General features: G+C 34.1%; 1 protein-coding gene and 1 long non-coding RNA gene across 3 annotated transcripts; both read right to left on the reverse strand.

Moving 5' to 3' along the window:
• Positions 1-362: 362 nt before the first annotated feature.
• Positions 363-3,511, reverse strand: LOC111994489 (uncharacterized). 2 transcript variants are annotated; one of them, XR_002881094.2, is made up of 6 exons: positions 3,096-3,511; positions 2,786-2,870; positions 2,637-2,702; positions 2,249-2,310; positions 993-1,152; positions 363-890 (listed from the first exon to the last, which is right to left on the reverse strand). It is a non-coding gene; the product is annotated as an uncharacterized LOC111994489 (long non-coding RNA). The 2 variants fall into 2 exon arrangements; XR_010629512.1 differs by lacking the exon at positions 2,249-2,310 and having other exon boundaries at positions 3,096-3,509.
• Positions 3,512-10,429: 6,918 nt separating this feature from the next.
• LOC112007170 (aminopeptidase M1) lies at positions 10,430-25,133 on the reverse strand. Its single transcript, XM_065774790.1, has 19 exons — positions 24,747-25,133; positions 23,130-23,549; positions 22,668-22,813; positions 21,870-21,972; positions 21,447-21,633; positions 21,271-21,364; positions 20,935-21,088; positions 19,828-19,944; positions 19,613-19,726; positions 14,625-14,807; positions 14,190-14,472; positions 13,972-14,093; positions 13,796-13,893; positions 12,522-12,729; positions 12,324-12,438; positions 12,171-12,238; positions 12,006-12,080; positions 10,932-11,009; positions 10,430-10,743 (listed from the first exon to the last, which is right to left on the reverse strand). Exons 1-19 carry the CDS (start codon positions 25,026-25,028, stop codon positions 10,552-10,554), a joined length of 3,039 nt encoding a protein of 1,012 aa, XP_065630862.1. The 5' UTR covers positions 25,029-25,133; the 3' UTR covers positions 10,430-10,551.
• Positions 25,134-26,554: the final 1,421 nt, after the last annotated feature.

The raw sequence follows: 26,554 nt of genomic DNA on the forward strand, positions 1-26,554 counted from the left end.
TTGGGCCAAATGTCAAAATGTGCGGTTCAAAAAACATATAACAAAATTAAAAATTGTCAAAACGTAGAAAGGTTTAAATAATTCTATGGGGAGATAAAAAAAAATTGGTCATACGCTGGGAAAAAAAGTTTAAAAACTTCCAAGTAAGTAAAAAAATGATAAAAACATATAATTAAAAAATAACGAAACAAAATTTATTCAAAATGAAAAATTATGAAGACGTCTTTTTGTTTTTATTTATTTATTGATAAAGACACGTTGTTGTCTTATACACTGAAGGGGCCAAATAAATTTTTTTTTTTTCGTAGAATACGTGCAAAAAATAGTAACTGATGGAGAAGTATTCATTATTGAATATAAAATAATGCATAAAACGAATGATAATAGATTGACCTGTTTTGTTCAAGAAACATTCATTACTATACACAACACCTCCCTGTACAGCAAACAGCTGACAAACACAATTCTCATTCTGCAAAAAATTTAAGAACTCAAAACAGGGCATGCAAAGTGTAATGTACATACACGTGACCGTCAATGGTTCATGGCAGACGCAGTTGCGTATGGCAATGACCCCCAAAAACATTAGAGAACACAAAATAAACCCCGAATACAGTACAAGACAAAAATAAAGCTACCCTATACTTATAGACCTTGTCTTCAGCAATCCGGAGTTTGAGATTACTTTTTTCACCCTTGCGCTTTGCTTTCCTTAGGAGCTCCCATGCTTCTGCTTCCCTTGCATAAGCCTCATCTCTTTCATTTCTTGCAGCTACGGCGTCGGCCTTATATCTCGCAAACCTTTCGTGGACAAGTGGTGCCGTGGCACGGCCACGTGGGCATGTATTCTTGTCCAACCATTTGAAGAACTTACATGCCTGATCAGAGTCCTGCATACAACATTGAAGGCATATATAAGATGGTCAACAAAGATAGTAAAAAAATGACAAGTCGAATATGTAATGATAATGCATGTGAAGATAGAAACTAACCGGCGCCCACTGCTGACATCCATAGAACCTCCTACCGAAATTACGGATAGACAACGAGGTCCTTTCCACACACCGATCCATATCGCACATATGGCCGGTAGAGGTGGACTCATAAGTAGTGGCAGAAGACATGGTTATGACTTTTCTTTTTCTAATATATCTACACACATATAATTATATATATAATGTCAGTACATAGTTCTAATACATTTAACATTCTTTTTACTAGTATGGTTTGAACTAAATGAGGTAGAGCTGCTCGAGATGGTTTAGTCAAGTTTAAAGGAGAGTGATTATTGCATCAGTGACAGAGTGAGTTTATTCAATTTGACGAAGTGGAAAAAAAGTAGAGCAAGACCGAAAATAACATTGGCATAAGTAGTCAAAAAGAATATGTCAATTAAGAAAGTAATAGAGATTATGACTTTGGATTGAAAAGAATGACATAAAAGAATACAAGTAACTGACCTTAACTAATTTGTTGAGAATTCATAGCCAACCCCAAAAATTTGGGACTAAGGCTTCTTGTTGTGTTGATCGTTTGAACTAAAGAGGTAGTCTAATGGCTACCAACTCTAAACCCACCTAAGCCATGGCCCAATGACACCAAAAATTCTAAATATAATGAACTAGTTGTTAACCCGTGCGATGCACGGGAAAGTTATTGAGTATAATATAAAATTTAATCTTGGTTTATTTTACTACAACACCAAAATTGAATTTGTAAAATAAAATCATGTAACTAAAACATTTGCTAATAGCTATTCGTTTCAGACATTTATTAACACCCACAAAGAGAAACCAATAGGTGAGATGAGAAATAATGAATTTTTAAGTCCTTTGTGCATTATGTGTGCACAAAGGACTTAAAACAATCTTACAGGCAATTCCAGCTTTTCTCATCATCAACACCAAGAAATTGGAAGGTTGGCAATTGATGAACATGATTAAGATCAGCATTTAATATTTTTTTAAGATGGAGCACAACTAATAAATCCTTCAAGAAATATACTTACTATTAGATTTATAATAAATTTTAATAGTAGTCTCTTCTTAAACCTATTAAAAAGTTACATGTAACAGAATGAGTATGCTTATGTAATTTATCAAAACCCAAAAAAAAAAGAGTATGCTTATGTATAATCCATAAAATTATTTGTTTCATTTAACTATATTGCTAAGTAATTGGTTTCATTTATATATGTATTAGCCTAGAATTATAAGTCCCACGCAAGTGAACTGTTAGACTATTTTACCCGGGTTACAAACTGTGATCAGTTGATCACAGGTACGTTTTTCCGCCACAATTCTTCAAGACCTGGCACACAGAAAAATAAATGCCATCTCATGAACATGCATAGACCAAAGCTACCCAGACACCAGTATTGAACTTTCAGCTTCAGTGAATAAACTTCAAAACAAAGGAACTGTGAGTAGCATGCCATATGGAGAATGGTGATGTAGACACATTCTCCCAAAAATCTTAAAAAATGCAATCACATGACCAGTTTATATCCTCTTGAAAAACAGTTTATAAATGTGACATTTATGCAAGGTATTTGGAATATCAACCCAAACCAAGACCAATTCACATCAAGTGTAAGACCATCCACAAGCTTAGTGAGGAAGGAAAAAAAAGCTTACCCAAATTTCTTGTCGGTGCCAATTATTCCAATCCCAATGTTGATGCTCGAAATTTGTCTTTCAAATCTGATAAAGATAAATCCAACTAATTAGAAAAATCAAAATACATCACCTTAAAGTCTACAGAAGATTGGGACTGAACATAATACCTTAATAATTAGCAAAGTCTTGCAGTGTTTTGACTGTTAGGTTGGTATGCTACTCCCTCAAGTGCTAAAAATATTTTCTACATATCTGTAATTATCAGCAAAGCAACCATATACATCACCTTCTTAACTAATTTTTAGGTACAAAAATGTAAATTGTCAATAGTAGAAAATCTAAAAGTTACATTATCCTTTCCTTCTCCATATATGTGAAGAAATCACACACTCATCTAAACTCCTTTGGAAATACAGTAAGAACACAGAATATAAAGAGAATTCCTAAATGAAGAATAAGAAAAGAAAAAATGATTACCTCTGAGTTTACAAATTTGGCACAATTTGAACAAGGTCTGAATTTTAAGTTCCGTTTGTTCCTTGCCTTAATCCATAATGTGTGAGACATCAAATAACTGATAAGTTCTCCAAAATAACAAAACCTCACCAAACAAGAACAGATTATTGGTGTTTGGTTCTGAATAAAAAGTGAAACACCTGAAGTGGTTAAATATGCCATCAGATTCCAAACTGTATGTTTAAAAAAGAACATGTGTAATACTGCCTCAAGTTCACATGGGACTCCACAGTCAAAAGAAGCAAGGACTAAGGCTTAGGAGGTAGAGAAAGAGCTAAAATATCAACCACATAGAAAGCTAAAAGTTCTTATACTTTTGAGCACAGTGTTGCTCTAAAATTAACATTATTTGAAAAAAAAAAGGGTTAAAAAATGATGGCATCCTCAAGTCTTTAGTTATTATTCAGGCAGGAAAAAAAAAATTAATCTGTAATTTCTAATTGGGTAACACAAAAAATCTGATCCAATCAATCCCTGAATTCTTTCGTACTTCTTTGACTTTAAAGTCAGTCTTCAAACAAACATGTGATGATGCAATAACCATCAGTTATTAATGATGCAATGAGTAAAATAATTATTTGTGTAATAGATTTTAAGATATACAAATATGTGGGGAGTTTATATAAAGGAAACTTTTAAAAAGGAACCAAGAGAAATACCTTTATAATAAGCCAATGCTTGTAGTGTAGTTGGATACACAGATTTAAGTACACACACAATAGAAGTGTTATGAAGCATATATTAGAAATAACATTTTAGCACAAGAAAAGAACTCCCCCACCCCAACAACAAAAATTATGAACTGTGCCCTTTTTTTTTTAAACCCATTCTTGCAGGACAAGTGGACAACGATGAGAAGGAAAAAGAATAAGAAAAGGCCTATATAAGTGGTTGGAAGTAAAGAAAGAGCCAAAAACGACTAGGAAACCAAAAGTCTCATGATTATATTCTATAATAACTAAAAAATTAAAAATTGCGAATTCGTCAAATACTCGGTCAAAGATTCATAAAACTCAAAGATACCTGTACAAATTAAACAGATATACTCAGTCAGAAAGAGAGGGAAAGTCGCATGCAAAAGACAAAAAATCATACACAGAAAGAGGGATTACATAAAACAGTTTTAAAATGTGACATTATGCAAGGTACTTGGAATATCAACCCAAACCAAGACCAATTCACATCAAATGTATAAAATTAACATTATTTGAAAAAAAAAAAAAAAAAGGGTTAAAAAATGATGGCATCCTCAAGTCTTTAGTTATTATTCAGGCAGGAAAAAAAAATTAATCTGTAATTTCTAATTGGCTAACACAAAAAATCTGATCCAATCAATCCCTGAATTCTTTCGTACTTCTTTGACTTTAAAGTCAGTCTTCAAACAAACATGTGATGATGCAATAACCATCAGTTATTAATGATGCAATGAGTAAAATAATTATTTGTGTAATAGATTTTAAGATATACAAATATGTGGGGAGTTTATATAAAGGAAACTTTTAAAAAGGAACCAAGAGAAATACCTTTATAATAAGCCAATGCTTGTAGTGTAGTTGGATACACAGATTTAAGTACACACACAATAGAAGTGTTATGAAGCATATATTAGAAATAACATTTTAGCACAAGAAAAGAACTCCCCCACCCCAACAACAAAAATTATGAACTGTGCCCTTTTTTTTTTAAACCCATTCTTGCAGGACAAGTGGACAACGATGAGAAGGAAAAAGAGAATAAGAAAAGGCCTATATAAGTGGTTGGTAGTAAAGAAAGAGCCAAACACGACTAGGAAACCAAAAGTCTCATGATTATATTCTATAATAACTAAAAAATTAAATATTGCGAATTCGTCAAATACTCGGTCAAAGATTCATAAAACTCAAAGATACCTGTACAAATTAAACAGATATACTCAGTCAGAAAGAGAGGGAAAGTCGCATGCAAAAGACAAAAAATCATACACAGAAAGAGGGATTACATAAAACAGTTTTAAAATGTGACATTATGCAAGGTACTTGGAATATCAACCCAAACCAAGACCAATTCACATCAAATGTTTGCTTTAGTACTCATACATACATCTACTTCCTTTGTGCAGTCGCATATCTTTTTGCTGAATTGTGATGTTTGCTGCAATTTTACACTACCTGACATGCTTGGTGAGTTTCACTCTATGTATGATGTGTGTTAAATGGCTTATGAATATAACTTTTGTTACACTATGCATCACATTGAAAATTTTTAGTTGCACCACAGCATGCATCACACAGAGATCCTACAGCTCATCAAGAGGCTTTGGTTGTTAATTGAATTTCAGATTTAGCCCCATGTCCAAAGAAAAATGCTATACTTTATCCGAAAAAGAAAAAACATAAGGTTACCTTCTAGAGCCAAGCCAACTGCTTGAATTGCTTGAATGTTAATCTACATATATATAATCCGTAGTCCAAACTAGTGCTCAGCCAGTTTGGAATTCATGATTTTTATCCGTGTCTGAATAGTTGAAGTGCTAAAGTTTTGTGTCCCCTATTATGGGGTTTTCAGTTTAGAAAATGCATGTAGATTTGTACTAAATTTAGTTCTAACTAGTCCTAATTAATTTTCCTAAAAATGAAAAACTGTTGGGCTCTAATGAGTTTATGCAATAATGGTCTTTTAGCAGTAATATTTGTTATGCACTTGTGACCACATTAGACAAACTACTTCCTCTAAAATGGACGACAGAGCTCGGATTAATAGTGACTTGAAGCAGCAAAGACAACATTTTTCATGTATTCCTCTAAAGCAAAGTAAACTAATTCCTCTAAAGTAAAGAACGTGAGATTTGAAGCAGAAAAGTAAACACAATTCATGTATTCATTGATATTGAAGCAGCAAAGTAACAAAAAAAAAAGTGATGACTTTTACATGCCTGAGTTGAAATCTGCCTAGGGATTCAACTGGGTACCTCGGCGAGATGAACTTTGAAGAACCCACCTGCAAAACCCAGAACATTTTTCTCAAAATCCAAATGCAAAACACACAAATCAGCTAAATACACAAAGTCAGAGAGTACAGAACTGTCGAGGTATGAAGCAGCAAAGTACCAAAAAAAAAAGTGATGATTTATTTACATGCCTGAGTTGAAATCTGCCTAGGGATTCAACTAGGTACCTCGGCGAGATGAAGTTTGAAGAACCCCCATCCAAATGCAAAACACACAAATCAGCTAAATACACAAAGTCAGAGAGTACAGAACTGTCGAGGTATGAAGCAGCAAAGTAACAAAAAAAAAAGTGATGATTTATTTATATGCCTGAGTTGAAATCTGCCTAGGGATTCAACTAGGTACCTCGGCGAGATGAAGTTTGAAGAACCCCCCCTGCAAAACCCAGAACATTTTTCTTAAAATCCAAATGCAAAACACACAAATCAGCTAAATACAAAAAGTGAGAGAGTACAGAACTGTCGAGGTAGCACCGTCTTGGGTCGGAGGAGACCGGCCGTGACAAAATCGGGAAATGGGTACTGTTTCTTATGCTCGTCGGCCCCGTTGGGTCACGACGGAGGAGATGGCGCCGAGAGATCGGTGTTCTTCACTGGCGACGGGCCTGACGAGGCGAGGGAGCTTGATGCATTTTTATGGGTATCGGTTTTTCTGCTTTGGGAGAGTGAAGGGGAAATGGGAAATGACAAAAGAGAAGCTGATGAAATGGGGATGAGTAGCAAGGCGCGGGTAACAAAACAGAACCATCTGGACATGTGACAGAGCTGGGGCCCATGAACAGTGATGAAAATTTTTGAGTTATGGCATTGTACTAATAAGCCAAACGGGTATTGATTTTGAGTGATGGGTGATGAGTAATGAAAAATGAGTGATGAGTGATGAGTGATGAGTGATGAAAATTGAGTGACAAAAATTGAGTGAGCAAAAAAAAGTTCCCAAACAGCCTCTAATGTCCAGGTTTGAGGTGCAGAAAGAATAAAAGAAAAGAAAGATAAAAAATTAAAGAAAGATAATTAAAGCTCAAGTTTAACGTCCTGGACGTGTGGCCTACAATTAATAAACTCCTTGTCTGTCTTGTACAAGGAATATGTCAGATTATCAGGCTTCTCTCTTTTAAGTGCCATATATAGGCATGTGTCTTTGTGTGATATAAATATGAGCAAACGGAAAAGTAAGGGTACGGCTAGGGCTGGAGCTACAGGCAGCTGCATGTGGCTTCTTTTTAGCACTGTAAAAGTGTAAACATTTATTTCTCTATTTTAATTATCTAATTTAATACTTAATATTTTATTTTTGTGTTTTATTTCAATTACTATGAGTAGCTAAATTTATAAGATTTATGCTAACGGATACCTTTAGGGTAATAGTTAATAATTTATTTTAGAAAAATTTGACATCATTTTTATCAGAAATTGAAAAAACTATCAACACATTAATTATTATTTTTTTTTACTAATTTTTTTTGGAAAACATCTCAATGTCACAACAAGCAAAATAAGGGAAGTTATGAGATCGTTTTCTAACTCATTTAAGTTGCTAACAAACATAAGAAAATGAGATAATTTACAGGAAATACTTTTTGAAAAATGACATACTTTCTAAAAAACATTAACATTAAAACAAATAGAGTCTAACAGAATGTAGTATTAAAAGACCAATTTACTCTCAATCTTCAAGTAATAACTTGACAAATCCTCTCACCAAAGCATTGTCTCAAGATTTGGTAAGGATAACATCCATTAGAATTAGATTAAAACCCTTTTAAAAGAATCACCAATAGCGGAAACTCAAACCTTTAATAGATTCATTTGAAAGAGGTTGAATGGCTAACGACACGCTATTGATAAGTGGTTAGTTGGGCACTTAAGTTCATGGTCTCATTAGGATGGATAAGTGCTGTCTATATGTTTAGAGGATGAGTTTTATACTCTTAATGTAATTAATTACAAGTTAAATGTCTGTATAACAGAAACATATAAAAGAATAGAGGTGGTCTCGCTTTTGAACAAGAGTTTGGTTTTCTCATGTAAATGCTCATGAATTAAGGGAGTAGCACAAGGCCATAGGGTACTAACAAGATGTGAATTTTTGGTGTTTAGGGACATCTTCATGCGTGTGTTTTCTCTAGTTCTAAGACAGAGTTTTGGTTTAAGCAATGACCACCTTTTAATTTCTTGCGACTTTGAGATTAAGCCACCTCATCCTCCACGTCATTTCCACATCATTATTGTTTTTCATATTTGTTTTTTACCTTTAATTTTTTTTGAAAATATTAAATATATAAATACATTGGCTTTACAAATTTATCTTAGGCGGTTTTAACTTTACATATTCAACTACTTTAATTTTGATGTTATAATTAAGTATTATCTATACATATTTCTCTTAGACGGTTTTAACTTTATATATAATTTTGTCCCTTAATCTTCCTTTATTTTGGTTCTTCTTATTCTCGTCTTCTTACTATAAATTTGTCACTCTCTCCCATTTTATGCATATTTTTCCCAGACAAAAAGGTTATTTCTCACCCTCTCTCTCATTTTTTCCCCCATTTTTTATTGGATTTGTATGAGGTTTGTAACTCCCATTGTCTTATTATTGATTAACTTTATGTGTTACTTGATGCAATTTTTTTTTTATCATTTTAATTTACAACACAAAATAGTTTTAATGTTGTTGACCAAATTTAGGGAAAAATCATATTATAATATGTTCATATTTTGTGTTGTTGTCAGGTTTTAGTTAATTTGGAAAACAACAGAATAGTCTAGACAATATGATGGAGAACAATTAATGCAGTTGAAGAAGATGGTATTTGTGTAGTTTCCTTTCACTATTTGTAAATATTTTGTTTAACAAATTGTCAGCAAATTGTTATGTACGACATGATATTTTTAGATACTTGAGTAATTGTTTCAAGCATTTGCAAATATTTTTTATTGCTCATATTCCTTATCTCATTTGTGTATTGTTTGAGATTTTTAAGAAAACAAATTCAATTTTGTGTTTAAAATTATTTATTTGTCTATTCATTTTTCATATGTTGGATTAGATGTTAGATTAGATTATGATAGTATTAACACAATACTTATTATTTTTACAAAAACATTTCCCTAAATTTCCCCTTTGTACTCTTGGTTACAATCATTATATATAAAGTTATAACCAACACTTTTTTCCTTGGGAATAATGACATATTTCTAATGTGTCACTTCAAAATCTTATTAAAAATTTTAAATTTGATTATGCATTGGATATTTGCCTTGATCACATCACTTTTGAAATGTTCTACACATTCAAAAGAAGAAGTTTGACTTTGATGTGATTTTTATTTTTCCCTTTCTTTTTTTGAATAGTAGTTTTTGTTGATTTTTTTTTTATATGCTTTTTTGGTGTTTTTGATTATACAATGGATACAATTGGATTTGAAAATGTTTGTTTAAAACTAAAAAAAATAATTTTCAAAATTTATATACATTTTTAATGATACAAAATATGTTTATAAATAATTTTTATTAAAAAATTAATATTTTTGCTATTTTTTGAATTCTTGAGAAAAATTCTATTGTTTTCATTTTTGTACGAAAAAAAATTTTATATATTACATTTGTGATTGTTTCTATAATAAATAAAAATATGATTATGAAATACATTACTATTTATTAAATCAGTCCAAACTGCAAAAAATAAATTTAATGAGATCATTCTAAAAATATTATCACGCGTAATATGCGGGTTAGCGACTAGTGCATAATAAAGTGTCAAACATATTGGATATACATATATAAAAAGTAGGTTATAATATATAAAAGGTTAAAAATGGAGAGAATGTCGTTGAAGAGACAAATTGAGGGCTCGATTCCTATCTCAATCAATCGAGTTAGCTTAATTCATGGTGATCGATTGAAGCTTGAGTGGGTTGATTTCCTAATTTTTCTTTTTTCTTTTTTACACCTACCTGAACAGCATGTGGTGTCAATCTATTGAGCTCTTAAGCTATATTGATCCAAGTGTAAATTTCGATTGATCGAGTTTTGGAAAAGCAGTTTTTCTACAGAAATTTATTAGATAATGGTTTTGAGGTGCTTTCAATGACTAGTATGTTTTGTAAATGTTAACACCATCCAAAGTGTCTCTCCAAAGGTGCCTTTTGAAGGGCTATAACGCCCTTGGTTATAAGTAATTAATGATGCATAGTCATATACTCATATATGAGTACTTTTTCACCATTTGTATAGGAATAATTCACAAGAATTTTCTCAAGAGTGCTACTTGAAGAGTTATCAACTTAGTTGTATCATTGGGAGAAATTTGCAATAACCATTAAGCATAATTTTTGTGGCGGCCAATATTGTCTAAGGACAACAAAGTTTCTCGCCTATAAGCCCTTTATTAACCAATCATTTTATTGATTCTTCATAGTATTACACACTAAATTTCACGACCTTGACAAATCAATTTTATCACTGTCTCATCCAGATGTTCCTCATTATGAACTCTCTGAACCCAATTTGCATTGATATGAACCCTTTCAATGCTCTGCTTCAAGGTTCTAGCAATCTTGGAGTTAGTACGGCTTGCAAAAAACTCCTCTACTTCCTTGGCCTTTTCAAACGAAGCAAACTGGGGGATAGATAAAACATAACAAGAAAAAGAAAAAAGAAAAAAAAGATGAGCAATAACAATAACTGATAAAATGCATTTGAATTTAAATTTTCTAAATTTTTAATTGAGACATAGAGGACAAAAACTGATACTTGTGGGACTAACAAGTAAAAATAGAAGAGAGAAGGAGAAAGGGAGAGACAAACCGGCGAGACAATTGACTTGACAAAGTGAGTTATTAGATTTCCAGAACCCCAGGTTTTTGAAATATGCTCCCAGTTATCCTGTTTTTCAATCACATTTAAGAGCAGAAAAAATGCATTAGATAACAAAGTAGTATGTACTAGTGATGAATTATGAATGTTCCTGTTGATGAACACAAGAATAGAATAATAGGGGATCAGTGCCAAAGTAAATCAAAACAAGTTACCCTTTTCGTTCATGTTATACATAAAGATTTCAGCAACAATAAGTTAGAAAAAGAATTGTTATAGACTAGCAGCATGGAATTTCTGACCAAAATAAATTGAAAAGTGGTATGTAATAGTGATGAACATGAGAATAGAATAATAGGGGTTCAGTATCAAAGTAAATAAAAACAATTTACCCTTTCATTCATGTTATACCTAAAGATTCCAACAACAATAAGCTAGAAAAAGAATTGTAATAGAAGCATAATGGAATTTTTGACCAAAATAAATTAGAACTGTAGTTGTGTTAAAACCAGAAAATATGATATAGATGTGGCTTAACTTGATATTGACATATCCAAAATCTAAAGCCCCTACAATAGTACAATCTATTTAGTCCGTCCATCTTAAGCATGTAAGTCCTCAGGACTTGCTACTTTCACAAACAACTGCATCTTTTCAGGAGCTCCATTATCAAGTTTAGATCAATCAAATGGGATTCCACAAATACTTGAGCCTTAAATCACAAAAACTTAGACAACACCTTAGGAATAGGGATCTTAAAGGTTCAATTGCAACTCTTCGAAGAACTTCGTCTTCTTTGGAGTCGGGGGAAAAGGTCTAAGGTCTACTGGGTGCACCACGATGAATGTTTTTCCTACATGAAAGAAGGACAGTGCCCTGTCCTCCTATACGCTTAAATTCCTTTGTCTTCCTCAAATCCATAGGCAAAATCTTAGATCAGTCTCTTAATTGTTTAAAGACAATTTTGATCAATGTATTGCATGGACATAGTGCATGCAAATGAACATTTAAAATTCTTCAATGCAATGTACCTTTTTGCATTTTACGTTACTAATGGATTATTACCTTCATCCATGTCCAAGCTGTTTCACGTCCTTCCCTACTAACGCCTAGTCCAAGAACAGCATCTAGGGTATGAACCTAGATCAAATGGGAAATAAAGCCAACATCAACATCCCTAGCTCCATCAGACCATTCTTTATCAACATGTATGAAAAATTTTTGACCTACCTCAGAAGACAACAAAAAGTTGAGAGCTTCAACAATTATGTTGGGATCCGGAGAAGAAGTTAATGAGCCTACAAGCACAAAAAGAGACATGTCACCAACATACTAGAGAGATTCAAATATTTTGCAACATTTTAAATAATGATATGTTATTACTTAGAACGTGTGTTTTCTCCTGGCTCGAATCAGTCTCTCTGTACACTCTCAAAAGAGATTCATAACCAAATCTGTTTGAGGTGCTGACTTCACGCATTACAGCAACATATACTGCCTGCGACTGCAGCTCATTAGAAAAGTTGATAGGTATTGTAGATGGAGAAATACTACTGATTAACTAATGGTTTTTTTACCAACCTTTCTTATGTTAGGATGGAGTAGGGGCGTATTTCTGTCATCCAAGAATGCATGAAAACGTCTATTTGCTTCTTTTAGTGTCAGATCATCTCCATTTGCTTCTTTTAGTGTCAGATCATCTCCGAACACAGCAAGGGCAGTCAAAACCTCTCCTCTCAACATTGCATCTAGATGACTCTCACCTGTCTTAGGCTCCCAACCAAGCTTCCTGCAAAGAAATTCAAATATTGAAGAAAAAATTAATGGAAGAATGAAATAAAAAAGAAGCTAATCTTGGTCAATTCAAAGTTTCTTCTTCTCTCTCTTTTTTTTTTTTTTTTTTATTATTATTTTTAGCTACAACAATGGGGGAGGGGGATTTGAACCCTGATTCTCCTCATAAAGGAGAGCAAGCAATGCTACTGAGCTATAAGACTCTTGGGGTTGCTCAAAGTTTTTTGAGTGTTCATTATTTGGTTTAGTGATACACACTGGATTTTCATTAGCATATAAGGTCTGATAGAACTCAGTGGTGGTCTGCAACCATCAAGTCAAAGACCCCTTACCCTAAAACATTTTCTGACATCCTACATGCTTCCTAGATAGTTTTATACATGTTACACAACTTCAGACATGATCTCTAAGGTTTATTCAATAGAGTTATTAGTATGTATGACAGTTTTATTAATCTTTACTACGCATATATAGAGTATCTCCAAATAAAAGAAATAAATATGCATATACTATTTGCCAGCCACATGATGCAAGAAATATCTACATCTTAGATCCTGAGTAAAAACTTTGTGAGTCTATCACTACAAAACTTGAAAGGGGAATCACAACAATCCTTAAGTGACTTTTTCTTCTTCCTTAAAGCTCTCTTTTTTTGCATTCTGAGACATTTACATTTATCTCCAAGATTTAATGAAAAAAATAGCTCTGACTGCTATTTATTTGCTATAAGCATCTCCATTTAAGCAAGAAAAAGATTGACTTAAATTCAGAAAATGTCATATATGTATTAATGGCAGTAGCATATTAATCACCTGTTAATATTCTAATTATTCAGTATATAAAGAAATGATACTTTTATGCTATAAATTTGAGGAAATATATTGTCATACATTCTAGTGCCTTAATAGTTAACATCTTATGGGGCTTTTTCAACCAAATGGAATACAATCAACTTCAAAGATATCACTTATATTGAAAAAACGGCAGGCAGAGCAACCAGAATGACTTTTAAACAAGGACCACCATATGAATTTCAATTATTGGTATATAGGACAACTTACATTGCTGAACCCTTGAAAAGGCTAATAAAAAATAGTTTAATGAATTCCAGCGAATCAGGGGTTGCATCAGCTACAATTCTTTCAACTTTATAACTTATCTGTAATAGAGGTATCAGAATTAGGACTAAACGCACAACTGAAATATTCTCAAGTCTTAGACAAGAGGTGAACATTACATTGATTAAATTAGACAGCACGGTATATTCAAGTTCCTCCTTATAAGCATCCATCAAAGTAAACAATGAAGTCAAGGACTGCTGGCCAGCCATACAAAGGGCAAATGAATCATCCAGGATGCCTGTTAAACGAATAAGTTGTGGTAAGTGCCCTTTTCTACCATCAACACATACCATCATGAGATAAAAGTAGGTATGAGTACAAATATCAAAAATACCAAATCTGTCTGTTGCAGATAAGTATTTGTTCTTTATTACATATCGGAGTTTAGCTGCAAGGTCCTCATCATATTTAACCCTATAGAAACCAGTCTGATCGACATTAAGTTTTACCCAAGTAGATGCTAAATTGTTTTCGTCACCTAAGAGCTCTTTCATATCAAGAGTTTCAGACTTTGTTTGCAGTAGAAAATTCTTTTGCACATCATATGAGCCGCAACATAATGTTACTGGAACAATCCATTGCCCATCCCCAAGAGAACCACTTGCCAAAACTTGTGACTGCCATTATTACACTCATTTGTTAGAAGTCAGTAAGTTCTCAATATATTATTAAGTGAAACTCATTACAAAATAACACAACTTGGTATACATCAGGGTTAAGATATGTTATTTCAAGAAATAAAGGGTGAAAGAGACCAGACACAATAAACCTGCTCGCACACCAATTTCCGATCTTTGACTTTGACAGAGATGATTGGGTACCCCTTTTGCTTTGTCCATGAATTCATTAGCTTGTTCACAGGTGCACCGGATCTTTCCTCACGTGCAACCCATAAATCTTTTGTCTTTGCATTTGAGCGAGCAAATTTTTTTATATATAAAGCAAGTGACCTCTGATTGCATACACAAATCAGGAAAAAAAGAGGGCAAAACAGTTACTTAAAACCCAGGGAGAAAAAGTGTTTACAGATGCAAGAAAAAAGATTATTAACTAATGTCTGACATACGATTACATAAGAAATACTTTACAAATGAGCAAAATGAGCTTCTTAATCCAATGAATAGATTTTAAAAATTGTCTCATTTACAGCAGAAAATGATTGGTTGACAAAGATGGACCTTAAAAGAACAAGACTTAAGGGGAAGACCGTTTGTGCAATGGTTCAGAATGGGGGATTAGGTGTTGGAGTGCTAATAGTGTGCAGGGGCCTTCATGGGGTTTGTCTATGGAAATATATATTAGGAAGGGGTGGGATGAGTTTTATCATTTTATCATCTTTAAGGTGGGGGATGGCTCTTCTATTAAATTTTGGCATGATCCTTTGTGTGAGGGACTTCCCTTGGAAAATATCTCTCTTTTTTTTTGGTAAAGAAAGGAAATTAAAAACCAGCTAAACCGAGACCACAGCCTCAGGACAGACCCTGGGCATGGTCACACCAGACATCTCTGATCTAAAAATACCAACAGCGTCCAAAGGCGGACTTAAGAAAAAAGCAAAAGGCCTCTCTTGAACAGCACCCATCCTGGCAAGCTTGTCAGCACTCGTATTTGCTTCACGGTAGCAGTGATTGAACCTGATCCTGGGAATACGACTAGCCAACTGCTTACAATCATTTACCAGAGGCGTGATTAGGCTGCTAGAGCAAACCGGGGATGTAATGACATCTAAGACAACTCTCGCATCCAGCTCCACTTCAACAGTGCTAAAATTATGCTCAACACATAAGGTTAGGCCATCCCGAAGCCCCCATAACTTAGCTTGAAAACTGGTTGTGATGCCAATATTTCTTGCAAAGCCCACAAGCCAATTCCCTTCCTCATCCCGAATAACTCCCCCACCTCCTGCCAAACCGGGGTTTCCTAACGATGAACCGTTAGTATTGAGCTTCACCCAACCACGTGTTGGCCTTTCCCACCTAATCTGCTTCACTATCCGAGCTGTTGTCACCTTTGGAAAATAAGCACAATAAAAATATTCCCTAGCCCTCTGAATTATTTCTTTAGCCAGGTTCAAATTAGAATTCTTGCTTTTAAAAACCACCTGATTTCTATTATTCCAAATCAACCAAGTAGCAAAAGGAAACAGCACCTTCCACGGGACTGCACATCTTGCATCCCCTCTCTCAACAGTACAGTTTTCAGCCAACCATGTATGAAAATTTTGAGAAAAGAACGTGTTGCTATCAGCAGGTATTCCAATATCATTCCAAGTTCTCATACTTACTGGACAGTCCCTTAAAGCATGGAAAATAGTTTTGACATCACTGTGACACAGAGGGCATGCTAAGTCCATCACCAACCCCCTACCCACTAGGCGTTCTTTTACACCAATGCTGTCATGGCAGCACATCCAAAGAAAAGACTGTATTCTAGGAAGCATATTAATAGTCCAAACCCACTTACCGTGAAATTGATGCGGCGCTCCTAACTCAGCAGCCTGTCTATAAGTACTCTTCAAATCAAAATCTCCATCTCGTGACCCCATCCATATCAATCTATCTTGACTAGCACTAGTCATGGCAAAAGGGGTTGCCTGAATTTCCTTCTTAATGCACTAAGGAAGCTCAAAAGGAATCCTTTCCCAGTTCCATCCCATTGCGGTGACCATATCTTTTACTTTATCTTCTTCACTAGCTAGGGGCAGGGGTCCTTGAATTAATTGCCTCACCGGTCCCTGGTTCAACCAATTATCATGCCAAAAGCTGATGTTACTGTTTCTCCCAGGCAGCCATCGAATACCTTGAAGAAAAACATTCTTCCCTTTCTTCATACCAGACCAGATTTGAGAGCATGGCAATTTGTCACTACTTCTAGATCGGATTCTTAGCTGAGTGCAATACTTATTCTTTAAAACTCTGGCCCAAAGAGATTCGCTCTCTGTATGGAATCTCCAATTCAACTTAGATAACAAAGCAATGTTCCTGCCCCTGGCCGATTGTAGACCCAAACCCCCTTCTGCCTTAGGTCTCGTTATCTTATCCCATCCAACCCAATTTACTTTCTTAGCTTGCTCAGTTGACCCCCAAAGGAAATGTCTGTTAACTCGGTCAATTCCATCTAGAATTTTGCTTAGGAGATGGGCACACTACATCACATAATTTGGTATGGTAGACGATGAGGCTTGAATCAACACTGATCTTCCAGCAAGGGAGAGCATGTTAGCCTTCCAACCTGACAATTTCTGTTTGACCCTCTCTAGAACAAAGTTAAAATCCTGGTTAGATGATCCTTGACTTTTGATGGGAATTCCAAGGTATCTCCCCAAGTTAGGGGTAGACTGAATACCAAGAATGTCACTGAAGGATTCCCTTGTATCCCTATCAACATTGGGCGAGTAAAAAACTCTCGATTTAGCTTCACTTACCATTTGCCCCGTGGTATCACAAAATTGATCAAGCACATCCCGAATAGTGGAACAGTTGGTCAGATCAGCTCTAGCAAATAGAACAATATCGTCCGCAAAGAATAGATGTGAAAAAGCCGAACCTCCTCTTGATGCCTTAGCTGGAGTCCAGCACTTTGCCTCACATTTTTCAGCAATAATATGCCCAAGATAATCTATGCAAAGGATAAAAAGGTAAGGAGAGAGAGGGTCTCCTTGCCTAATACCCCTTGAAGGTCTAAACTCTTCAAGACAGCCCCCATTGAAAAGAATTGAAGTACTAACAGAAGTGACGCAGCTCATAATGATGTCAATAAGTCTTACCGGAATGTTAGCTCGATGTAGTGTATCTCTAATAAAACTCCACTCCAACTTATCATAAGCTTTTTCGAGATCTATTTTAATAGCCATGTTCCCTACACTCCCCCTTTTCCTACTGATAGTGTGTATTAACTCCTGAACAATTATAACATTATCTGTCCCTTTTCTTCTTGGCACAAAAGCTGATTGAAATGGGGAAACAATCCCACTCAGAAAAGGTCTTAACCTGTCCACAATTATCTTAGTAATTATCTTGTAGACTGTATTACATAGACTGATGGGTTTATAATTTCCAATACTCTTAGGCCCTTGAATTTTTGGAATGAGGACTATATGAGTCTTGTTTAAATAATCAAGGACTTTCCTATCCTCAAACACCTTTTTAATTTCTGCCTTAACTGAGTCTCCCACCACTAACCAATACCTTTGGAAAAAACTTGCATGCAACCCATCCGGCCTCGGGGCTTTGTAAGCTTTCAACGACCAAAGAGCAGCTTTAATCTCCTCATCAGTCACATCACCGTCCAAACTACTCTTTTCCTCCTCAGTCAAACCGAGTTGCCACTTAGATTGACTCGGAATAGCCTAAGAGACTTGGTTGTGAGACGTGGTGTAAAGTTCCATATAGCTTTTCCTGGTTTGCACCATAACCTCTTTTTCATCTAACAGCCACTCACCAACACTGTTCTTGATCGCTAGAATTTCAGAACTATACAATATTGCCAATGATAAGTACGCTTCAGTGGCGGAGTTGCTACCATTGTCAGAGAAGAACTACTATTTGGATTATTAGTTTTATTCGACTGATTCAAGATTGGGAGTTAAAATTGGTTATCTCCTTTATGGACCTCATATATTCTAGACTTTTGAGATTAAATGGGGTGGATAAAATATGTTGGAAACTCTCCTCAGAGGGTTTTCAATGTCTGATCTTTTTTATAGGGTTTTACAGCCTGCAAATTTGCTATAATTTTCATGGAACCCTTCGTGGAAGCCAAAAATGCCTACAAAGGCTAGTTTCTTTCTTTGGACAACTGTGTTGGGGAAAATTTTGACCATTGATATTTTATGGAGGTGACAAGTGGTGGTGGAGGATTGGTGTTGTATGTGTGAGGATCATGGAGACTCCTACATTGCCCTGTAGCTCAAGAGTTGTGGAATATGGTGTGTTCACTATTTAGGGTTCACTGGGTCACGATGTATGGTGTTGTGAATCTTTTAGCTAGTTGATTAGGCAAGTTCAATGAACACAGAACTATGGTACTTTGGAGCAAGACCCCTCGTTGTCTCATGTGGGTCATCTAAATGAAAAGAAATACATGTACTTTTGAAGGGAATTTAAGATTGATTCATGAGTTAAAGCTTTTCTTCTTTTAGACTTTGTTTGAACGGGAAATACTTCGGGTGTTGTTACTTTCAATTCTATGCCTGATTTGCTTGATTTTTTTGTACTTTCATTGTTATTTAGTTTATATTTTCTGTTGCTGCTATAGCATACTGCCTGTGTGCCTTGTGCCTTGTTTTCATTGTATTTTCTTAATCTATTTTTTCAATGAATTTTATTCCTTATCAAAAAATAAAATAAAAGTATTACATGGCAGCCAAGAAAGAATCTGGAAGCTAATCGAGACCAGATATCAAGTAGATATGCTTTCTAATTTTTCTTATCTAGATGAGTATCACCATTGTTTCTATATATAAATAGAAATGAGCACTTTTCAAAATATTAATTATATACAATTCATTACATTAATGGTGACTTCCTAAACCTCTTTCATACTATATATCCAACTAACTTTGAACAAAACCTCTCTAACCTCTTCAGAACTCGCAAATAGAAAATTCCTATTGCTATCTTTCTCGAAGACTGAATTTATGAAGGGTTTTAATGACATAAATTTCATGTGAAATTGAGGTAGAGGGAACCGAGTTTCTTGAATAATAAGAAATATTTCTACTTGCAACCTATACTAGTAAAAAATCTATCAACCAACCTGAAAGCATTCAGCACCAAGATAGCTTTGCAGCATCTGGATAACAGATGCACATTTATTGTAACTTATCGCGTTGCCAATTTCATCAATCTCTCTTGCATGATTTATCTCCACCTAAAAATGTATGCTGAAATTGAGATATACTCAAAAAATAATAATACTAAATCCTCAAAGCAATTATACCAATAAAAGAAAAACAGCATATGTAGAATTACCTCAATGGGATGGGACTCGGCTAGCCCATCCAGCCTAAGACCCTCTGTATAGTCATCAAGAAACTGAGTCCACCCTTTCCATTCTGGGAACAAGTGATTAGCTGCTAAATAACTAACCTGAACACAGTCAAATAATAACCGATATATAATTTACAAGCATGCAATCAATAAAGAAAAATATATAGTCACATGACCCATGCTGGCTGTAAAGAAACAAATCCATTTACGAAGAGCTTAGGCTACATTCCAGACAAAAATGTTTATGTTAGTTTATTTTAATAAGGAAGCCAAGCTGAAGCCAACCTTTGATGTTTGATTGATAACCAAGTCAAGTTCAATCATAGTATCAAGTTAGTGGACAAGTTCATGAACCTGAGGCTTGACTTGTATATATATATATAATAAAATATATAGTTTAAATTAGCTTTCTTTAAAAAATTATAAATAAGGTCATAACTTATAAGATAAATAAAACTATCGGTTTTTTGACTTATGCAGTTGGTCATATGAATAGTCTAATTCATGGTTAAAAAGTTGTGTGTGAATACAAGCTTGATGAACTTAATTTTTTATCGGGCCATAAATGAAGAAAAGTAGCCTATCAAGGAACTTGGTCGATACCACCTAAAACATAAGTAAATATAAGTGAGCATGTATTTTCATAAATATATGTGAACACGCTTCAGCTTAATAAACAAAATAAATGACGTAAGGATGAGCATGTTATCAAGCTTGCTGATAAAATTGAGTCTGGCTCAAGTTTAGAACATAGTTAAATAAACCAGTCTTGAAATTATAATAAACAGCTCAGTTTGGATCTATTGCAACCCAATGCACTTAATACCCATGTTGCGAACCCCTCATTCAGCCACAAATGAGTCCACCATTTTATTCTCAAAAAAAAATAAAAAAAATGAGTCCACCATTCAATCGTTACAAGATTGCCAAACCACTGATGTGCTAGTTCATGGGCTATGACAATCACAACCTAGATAAAAATAATAATTAAACATTTTGTGTAGTGCTATTAAAACAATAGCTCCAAACTATATTAGCCAAATGAAATTCTAACAATAAAAAAAGTAGCATTCACAGCATGCATATTACCCTCTGCTTATTAGCAGCCATGGAATATTGATTGTCATAGAGCAAATCTGTTTCACAGCATGTAACCAAACCATAATTTTCCATGGCCTCAAAAGCAAAATCAAGGATTGCAACCATATCCAATTTGGGAAGAAAGTAAGGCACTGCAAAGTATCTGTAGAAATTTTCGTGGTTAATCAGAATTTCAAATAATACAGCATAAGCAACAAAATGTAACAACTTAAGATATCGCCAATAACCATGATCCAGTGTCCACTTAAATTCATTATTTAGCTTAAGACGTGTATACTGTGTCTCGTGATTAGTAGTTTGGTGGTGATTCACAGTAAAACTTACTCTCTGTACAATTCAAGTGTCCTAACAGCAACATCCAATGCAAATTTCCCTTGATTTAATCTACCAACCTGACAGTATACTCGAACTTTGACTCCTGTAAAGTAATGTAAGATTACACTATCAATAACGGGGATCATGATACCATGAGAAACAGTGAACATGGTGTATTGTTTTACCATCAGATGTAAGATGTTCCACATAATCAAACAAACCAACAACAATTGCCACCAAATATGTAGACATTATCGGTGATTCTTGGTATGAAACTGTCTTCAGATCCCCATTTATTTTTTCTTCAATTATTGGCATGTTGGAAAGAGCTACAAGTTTGGATGGCACGTCCAATGTGATTTTGAACATAGCCTGCAACACTCATGCCCAAAAAGAAAGAAGGGCCAAATAAGCAATTTTGTTTGCATTCATTAGAAACAGAATCAAACAAATCTACTTCCAATCCAAAAATAATTTAGTCACAATTATCAAAACACTAGCTTCTAAAATTCAGCATGAATTGTGTTCAGATATAAGATTTGATTTCAGAAAAAAGTAGCAAAGAAGTACAATATCTTAAATTAACTGAGGGAGAGAGATTGTGATACCTTGCAAGCAGGTTCATCCCAACATGGAAAGCATCGTCTAGCACCAACTGGTTCAAATTGTGTAACTGCCATATTCTTCTTCTCACCGTTGTGCTCATATGTACTGGAAAGCAAAATAAAAATTTAAAATATATACACATTATCAATAAAATTCTTATTTAGCAAAAAATAGAAGACATTTAGCTCCATTCATAAGTAAATGGTGAAGGGTGAAATCATAGGTTCAATCCCATTAAAAAGAGTACAAACAGTAACTTAAACCTTTAATTGTTATGTTCAAAGGCCAGACTGATAATCTCAAATAGTATTGGAAATAAAAATTTAATCATTTTAAGTATACTTGAGAGAACTTATATATAATTTTTAACTGTGTTTTTCAAATGCAAAAAAACTAAAGTCAACACTTACCTAGATGAAAAAAATCACTTAAAATTTTAAGTGATTCACATCCTAGTTGATATTATACATGTGGAATGCAAAACATACTTTTATAAAAATGATTCTCATTCCCAAGAACATTTTTGAAACCATTTTTTGTCGTCACACACATATACATCTTTACCAGTGCAAACACGTCTTGACTAGCCCATGCACAGCTTGCTAAGGTGAGAATTGACAAGTTGTGAATGGAGCAATATAAGTTTCACATAGAAACATGTTGAGGTGACAGTTGACACCACTTACATCATTTTTATTATGCATCAATTATATTAAAGCAAGTAAGTAGTTGTGGAAAAAGAAAAATTATGAAAAAATTTGTGTGGCTAAACTTTTAATTTTAGCAGCAAAAATGTGTACCTTGTATAGAAGCCCTTCATTTTGTTGTTCAAAGTTCGGTGAAAGTGGACAGTGAGAAATCCGATCCCGATGGGAAGGGTGTCAGCGAAGTCCAAAACCAAAATCTCGTCCTCTTCAACAACGTGAACTTTTAAAGGCTCCAACACCTGCCCAAGTATCCAAAACTTAATATATGCATTCATAAATTCAGTATTTTAATTTGAACGACACGGCGTTTGGTTTGCCCATGAATATGATAATTGCAAACTCACAATAGATAAAAAGGTTGAGTATTTGATCAGCTAAGCTGAGCAACAGCGACTAAAACTAAACTAATGAAAGTTAACAATATATAGTTTAGAATGTTTATAATACTTACCAAAAAAAAAAAAAAAAAAGAATGTTTATAATAAGTTAAAGCATGCATGCAGTTATATTAATCTTAAAAATAAAAGAAAAATGATATGATATCCTGATACGTACCTTAGAATTAGAAGAGTGGGTAAAATATACGGAGGCGGTATCAACAGAGAGTTCAGCAGCGTTGAGGACGATGAAGCTGGTATCTGCCACGATGTTGAGCTCGATAGCCACGGACTCAGCGAACTTGCATGCGTTCAAGTCCGGTTTCAGCCGTATGTTGTAGCGTATCGGGACTGGGAATTTCGGAAGCCGAGCTTGCCCTTTGAATTGCTCTATACTTTTTTGGGGTGGTCCCATCATACTATTCTCAATGTATTCAGCTGCGACCTCTAAGGCTTCCTCTACAATACCTTCGGTGACCTCCTTTACAATTTCTTTGCCCAGTTTTTTAATTTCATCTTCTTCTTTTTCAGAAGAAGCCTTCTTTGCATCTTCTTCTTTTTTAGAAGAAGCCTCATTTGCATCTTCTTCCACTTCGGACTGTGAAGTAGAAGAAGAAGAACCGTAATATTTATATTATTAAAAAAAAAAAAGAAAAAAAAATGGATGAGTGAGAAAGGAAAAAATGTATTAATATTTTTTTGATAAGGTAGAAGGAAAATATGTGTGATGCATTTGGATGATTTCTCTTTAGCACATCATTGCATGATGATTAAATATTAGTACTAAAATAATCTTTTACAAAGTAATTTATTTACAAGATTTATGTGTATCAAATTTTCTCTTTTATTAGTTTATATTATAGTGTATAAGCCTTGTATATACACATTACAATTAAAAAAAAAATCATAATTACACATATATAAGTTCGAGTTATATTTAGTATAAGAGAGTTATACCTTTTAAGCCATAGATATATATATGAGTTTTTTTTTTTTTTTTGGATATATACATGAGTTTACACTTTATTTTATTGGGCTTTTAATGGTTTATTTATATTAGACACTTTGTCTTTTACATAACATTAACTCACATAGAACAAAAATTAAAAAAAAAAACTTAGATAACACATGTGGCGCAAAATTAGACAATAATTAAAATCCAATTTAAAATTTAATTGGATTTTTCTCTTAGTTTTGGCTTTAAACTCTTTATATATATGTGTGTGTGTGATTCATGTTTTTTTTTTTTTTTTTTTTTTTAAAAAAATTTATGTGAATTATGCTTATTTTTTTGGTTATAAGTTGTAAGTTATAACCTCTTTTTTTTTTTTTTTTTTAATTTGTGTGTGGGGGGTTTTTATTTATTTATTTATTTAATATAAATATTTTGTGTGTGTTTGTTTCTTTCAAAAAAGGAAGAAGTATTTAATATCATTGTAGGCAATATAATAGTACAAACAACATTAGCCTATAATAGGCCTATTTTGCAAAAAAGATTGATTTTTGTGAATTATAAAAAAGTATCATTCATAAGTTATTTAGTTATATAGCCTTTTTTAGAACTCGATTTTACTAAAATTGAGTTCAAAGTAATTCTTAATTTCACCAAAGTTGAATTTTATTCAAGTAATTACTGATGTGGCATGATCGATTTGGAACTAAACTTTAATTTGTCACATAAGTGATTACTACATAGCACTTGACATTGGCGAAATCAAGGTTTACTTTGAACTTGATTTTGGTTTTAAAAAAAGATGCTACATAATTAAACAACTTGCTAAAAAGCGACAAATACCATCTTGTGCTGGAGAGCCTGGACGTGAACTGGCTGCGTGGTGGTCTGGTGGACGGTGACTGGAGGCAGGGTGTGCTGGACGGTGACTTGCTTTGCTGTGGGCTGGTGGGTGACTGGTGGCGTGGTGGGCTCGTTTTTGTGGATGAGAGTGTTATGGAATCCACCTTTGTTAGTATTACGGAGTATAGTTCCAGCTGCTACGGCAGCGCCGACTCCGCAAGCTCCCAGTAAGAGGCCCCATCCCCAGCTCATTCCCCAGGCCACTGGCAGTAAGAACGCCATTCTTTTTTCTTTATCCTTTTTAGAGTAACCCAATTGGAGAAAACAATAAATGAACTCAGATGTTATTATGTATCAATTTCAGAGCCAGAGATTTTTTTTTAATGATTTGAAGGCTACCTTACCAAGTTACCATTGTAAGGATAGACAGACAGAGCTTCTTAATCTTAAATAGACGAGCAGTTGCAGTTGAGTGAATGAAGAAGAGATTGAAGGACACTGAAAGAAGAAAGCAATCTATTCTTTTCTCTTTCTTAATTTATTCTTGTTCTTATCCCATTTTCATTTTTGAAGAATTTATTTTTTGTCTTTCTTCTACTCCATCCTTCTCCTCCTCCTCTATATATTTTCATTCTTACGCAATTACATCTTCAAAAATAAGATTTTGTAATATTGTATACATTTTTAATAGCATTATTTTTGTATTTCAATTTTGCTCGTTGCTAAACTGCCTTTTGGTTTTGGGACTACGGTTGTACCATCGTTACGCTATAACAATCAAAGTCTTACTTTGCAAAATTATCAAGGAATCAGTTTACTTTGGGATTCTGTATCTGCACAACCTAAGTCCTAAGTTGTTGGGTGAAACGGACCATACGTGTAGCTCACGTGAGGGAAGGGGAATAATGGACTTTGGAAGGACATAAAGGTTTTGTAGAATCGGCTGCTTTGAGTTTTTCTGAGTGCGTACTAGTGTACTACTACTACTAGATGCCTCTAAGCAATACTTTTTTGTGAACTTCATTATAAGAAATTCAATTCCATATCACATGAATTGATTATTTGTGTACCTAAGAAGTTGTTGTAGAGATTTCTAATTCTTGAAAACCCTTCTCATAACTGACAAACCAATCCTAGCCACCTATAGTCTCAAAGTGATCACATTGTTGGCAACCCACAAAAAAAACATATCATCCACAAGCTTTAGAAATCCAATGGAAAAACTAAAGTTGGGGGAAAAGAAAAAATAAGAAGGGAAAAAACAAACCTCAAAGGGGCATTCCAAATTTGATGCCACTTTGGCAACTTTTGTGGAGTTAGAGAGAGCAACTGTAAATTTATCGTGCTAAAAATAACACAGTTAATCACAAGAGTGACAATTGAAGGGTTTGAATTTCAAAAGAGTGAAATGGTTTTGAAAGGAAAAATGAAGAGTTAAAAATTGAAAGAAGGATAAATTAATGGTGGGTTGGATTTAATGAGTTAAAGAATGTGTAAGGTTGTTCATAGTGAGTTGGATTTAATGAGTTAGAGAATTTGTAAAGTTGCACTATTAATTTATTTATTAATATTGTTTAAAAAATGAAGAAAAAAAAAAGGTGACATGGTCGATAATGTGACTCAATTGAAGTGTAACAACAATAAATGTTACTAGATTGAAAAAAATAGGCCAAAATGTAAAACTCACCCTCTAAGTTTCATCATTTTTCATTTCAGTCCTCTAAGTTTGCATTTTGTCATTTCAGTCTTTTAAGTTTCACTCATTCTCAATTAAGTCCTCTGTTAAGACTCTGTCAATTGTTGCCGTT

The sequence above is a fragment of the Quercus suber genome, unplaced genomic scaffold, assembly GCF_002906115.3.
Source record: "Quercus suber isolate HL8 unplaced genomic scaffold, Cork oak 2.0 scaffold_98, whole genome shotgun sequence".
NCBI lineage: Eukaryota > Viridiplantae > Streptophyta > Magnoliopsida > Fagales > Fagaceae > Quercus > Quercus suber.

Excerpts from the sequence above, each read along its gene's own strand:
- LOC112007170 (XM_065774790.1), bottom strand. The coding sequence starts at position 25,028 with ATGGCGTTCTTACTGCCAGTGGCCTGGGGAATGAGCTGGGGATGGGGC. Across the intron at positions 21,973-22,667 it reads ATGAAGGGCTTCTATACAAG|TACATATGAGCACAACGGTG; the intron begins GTACACATTTTT and ends TTTGCTTTCCAG. Across the intron at positions 12,239-12,323 it reads GGAGAAAACACACGTTCTAA|GCTCATTAACTTCTTCTCCG; the intron begins GTAATAACATAT and ends TTGTGCTTGTAG.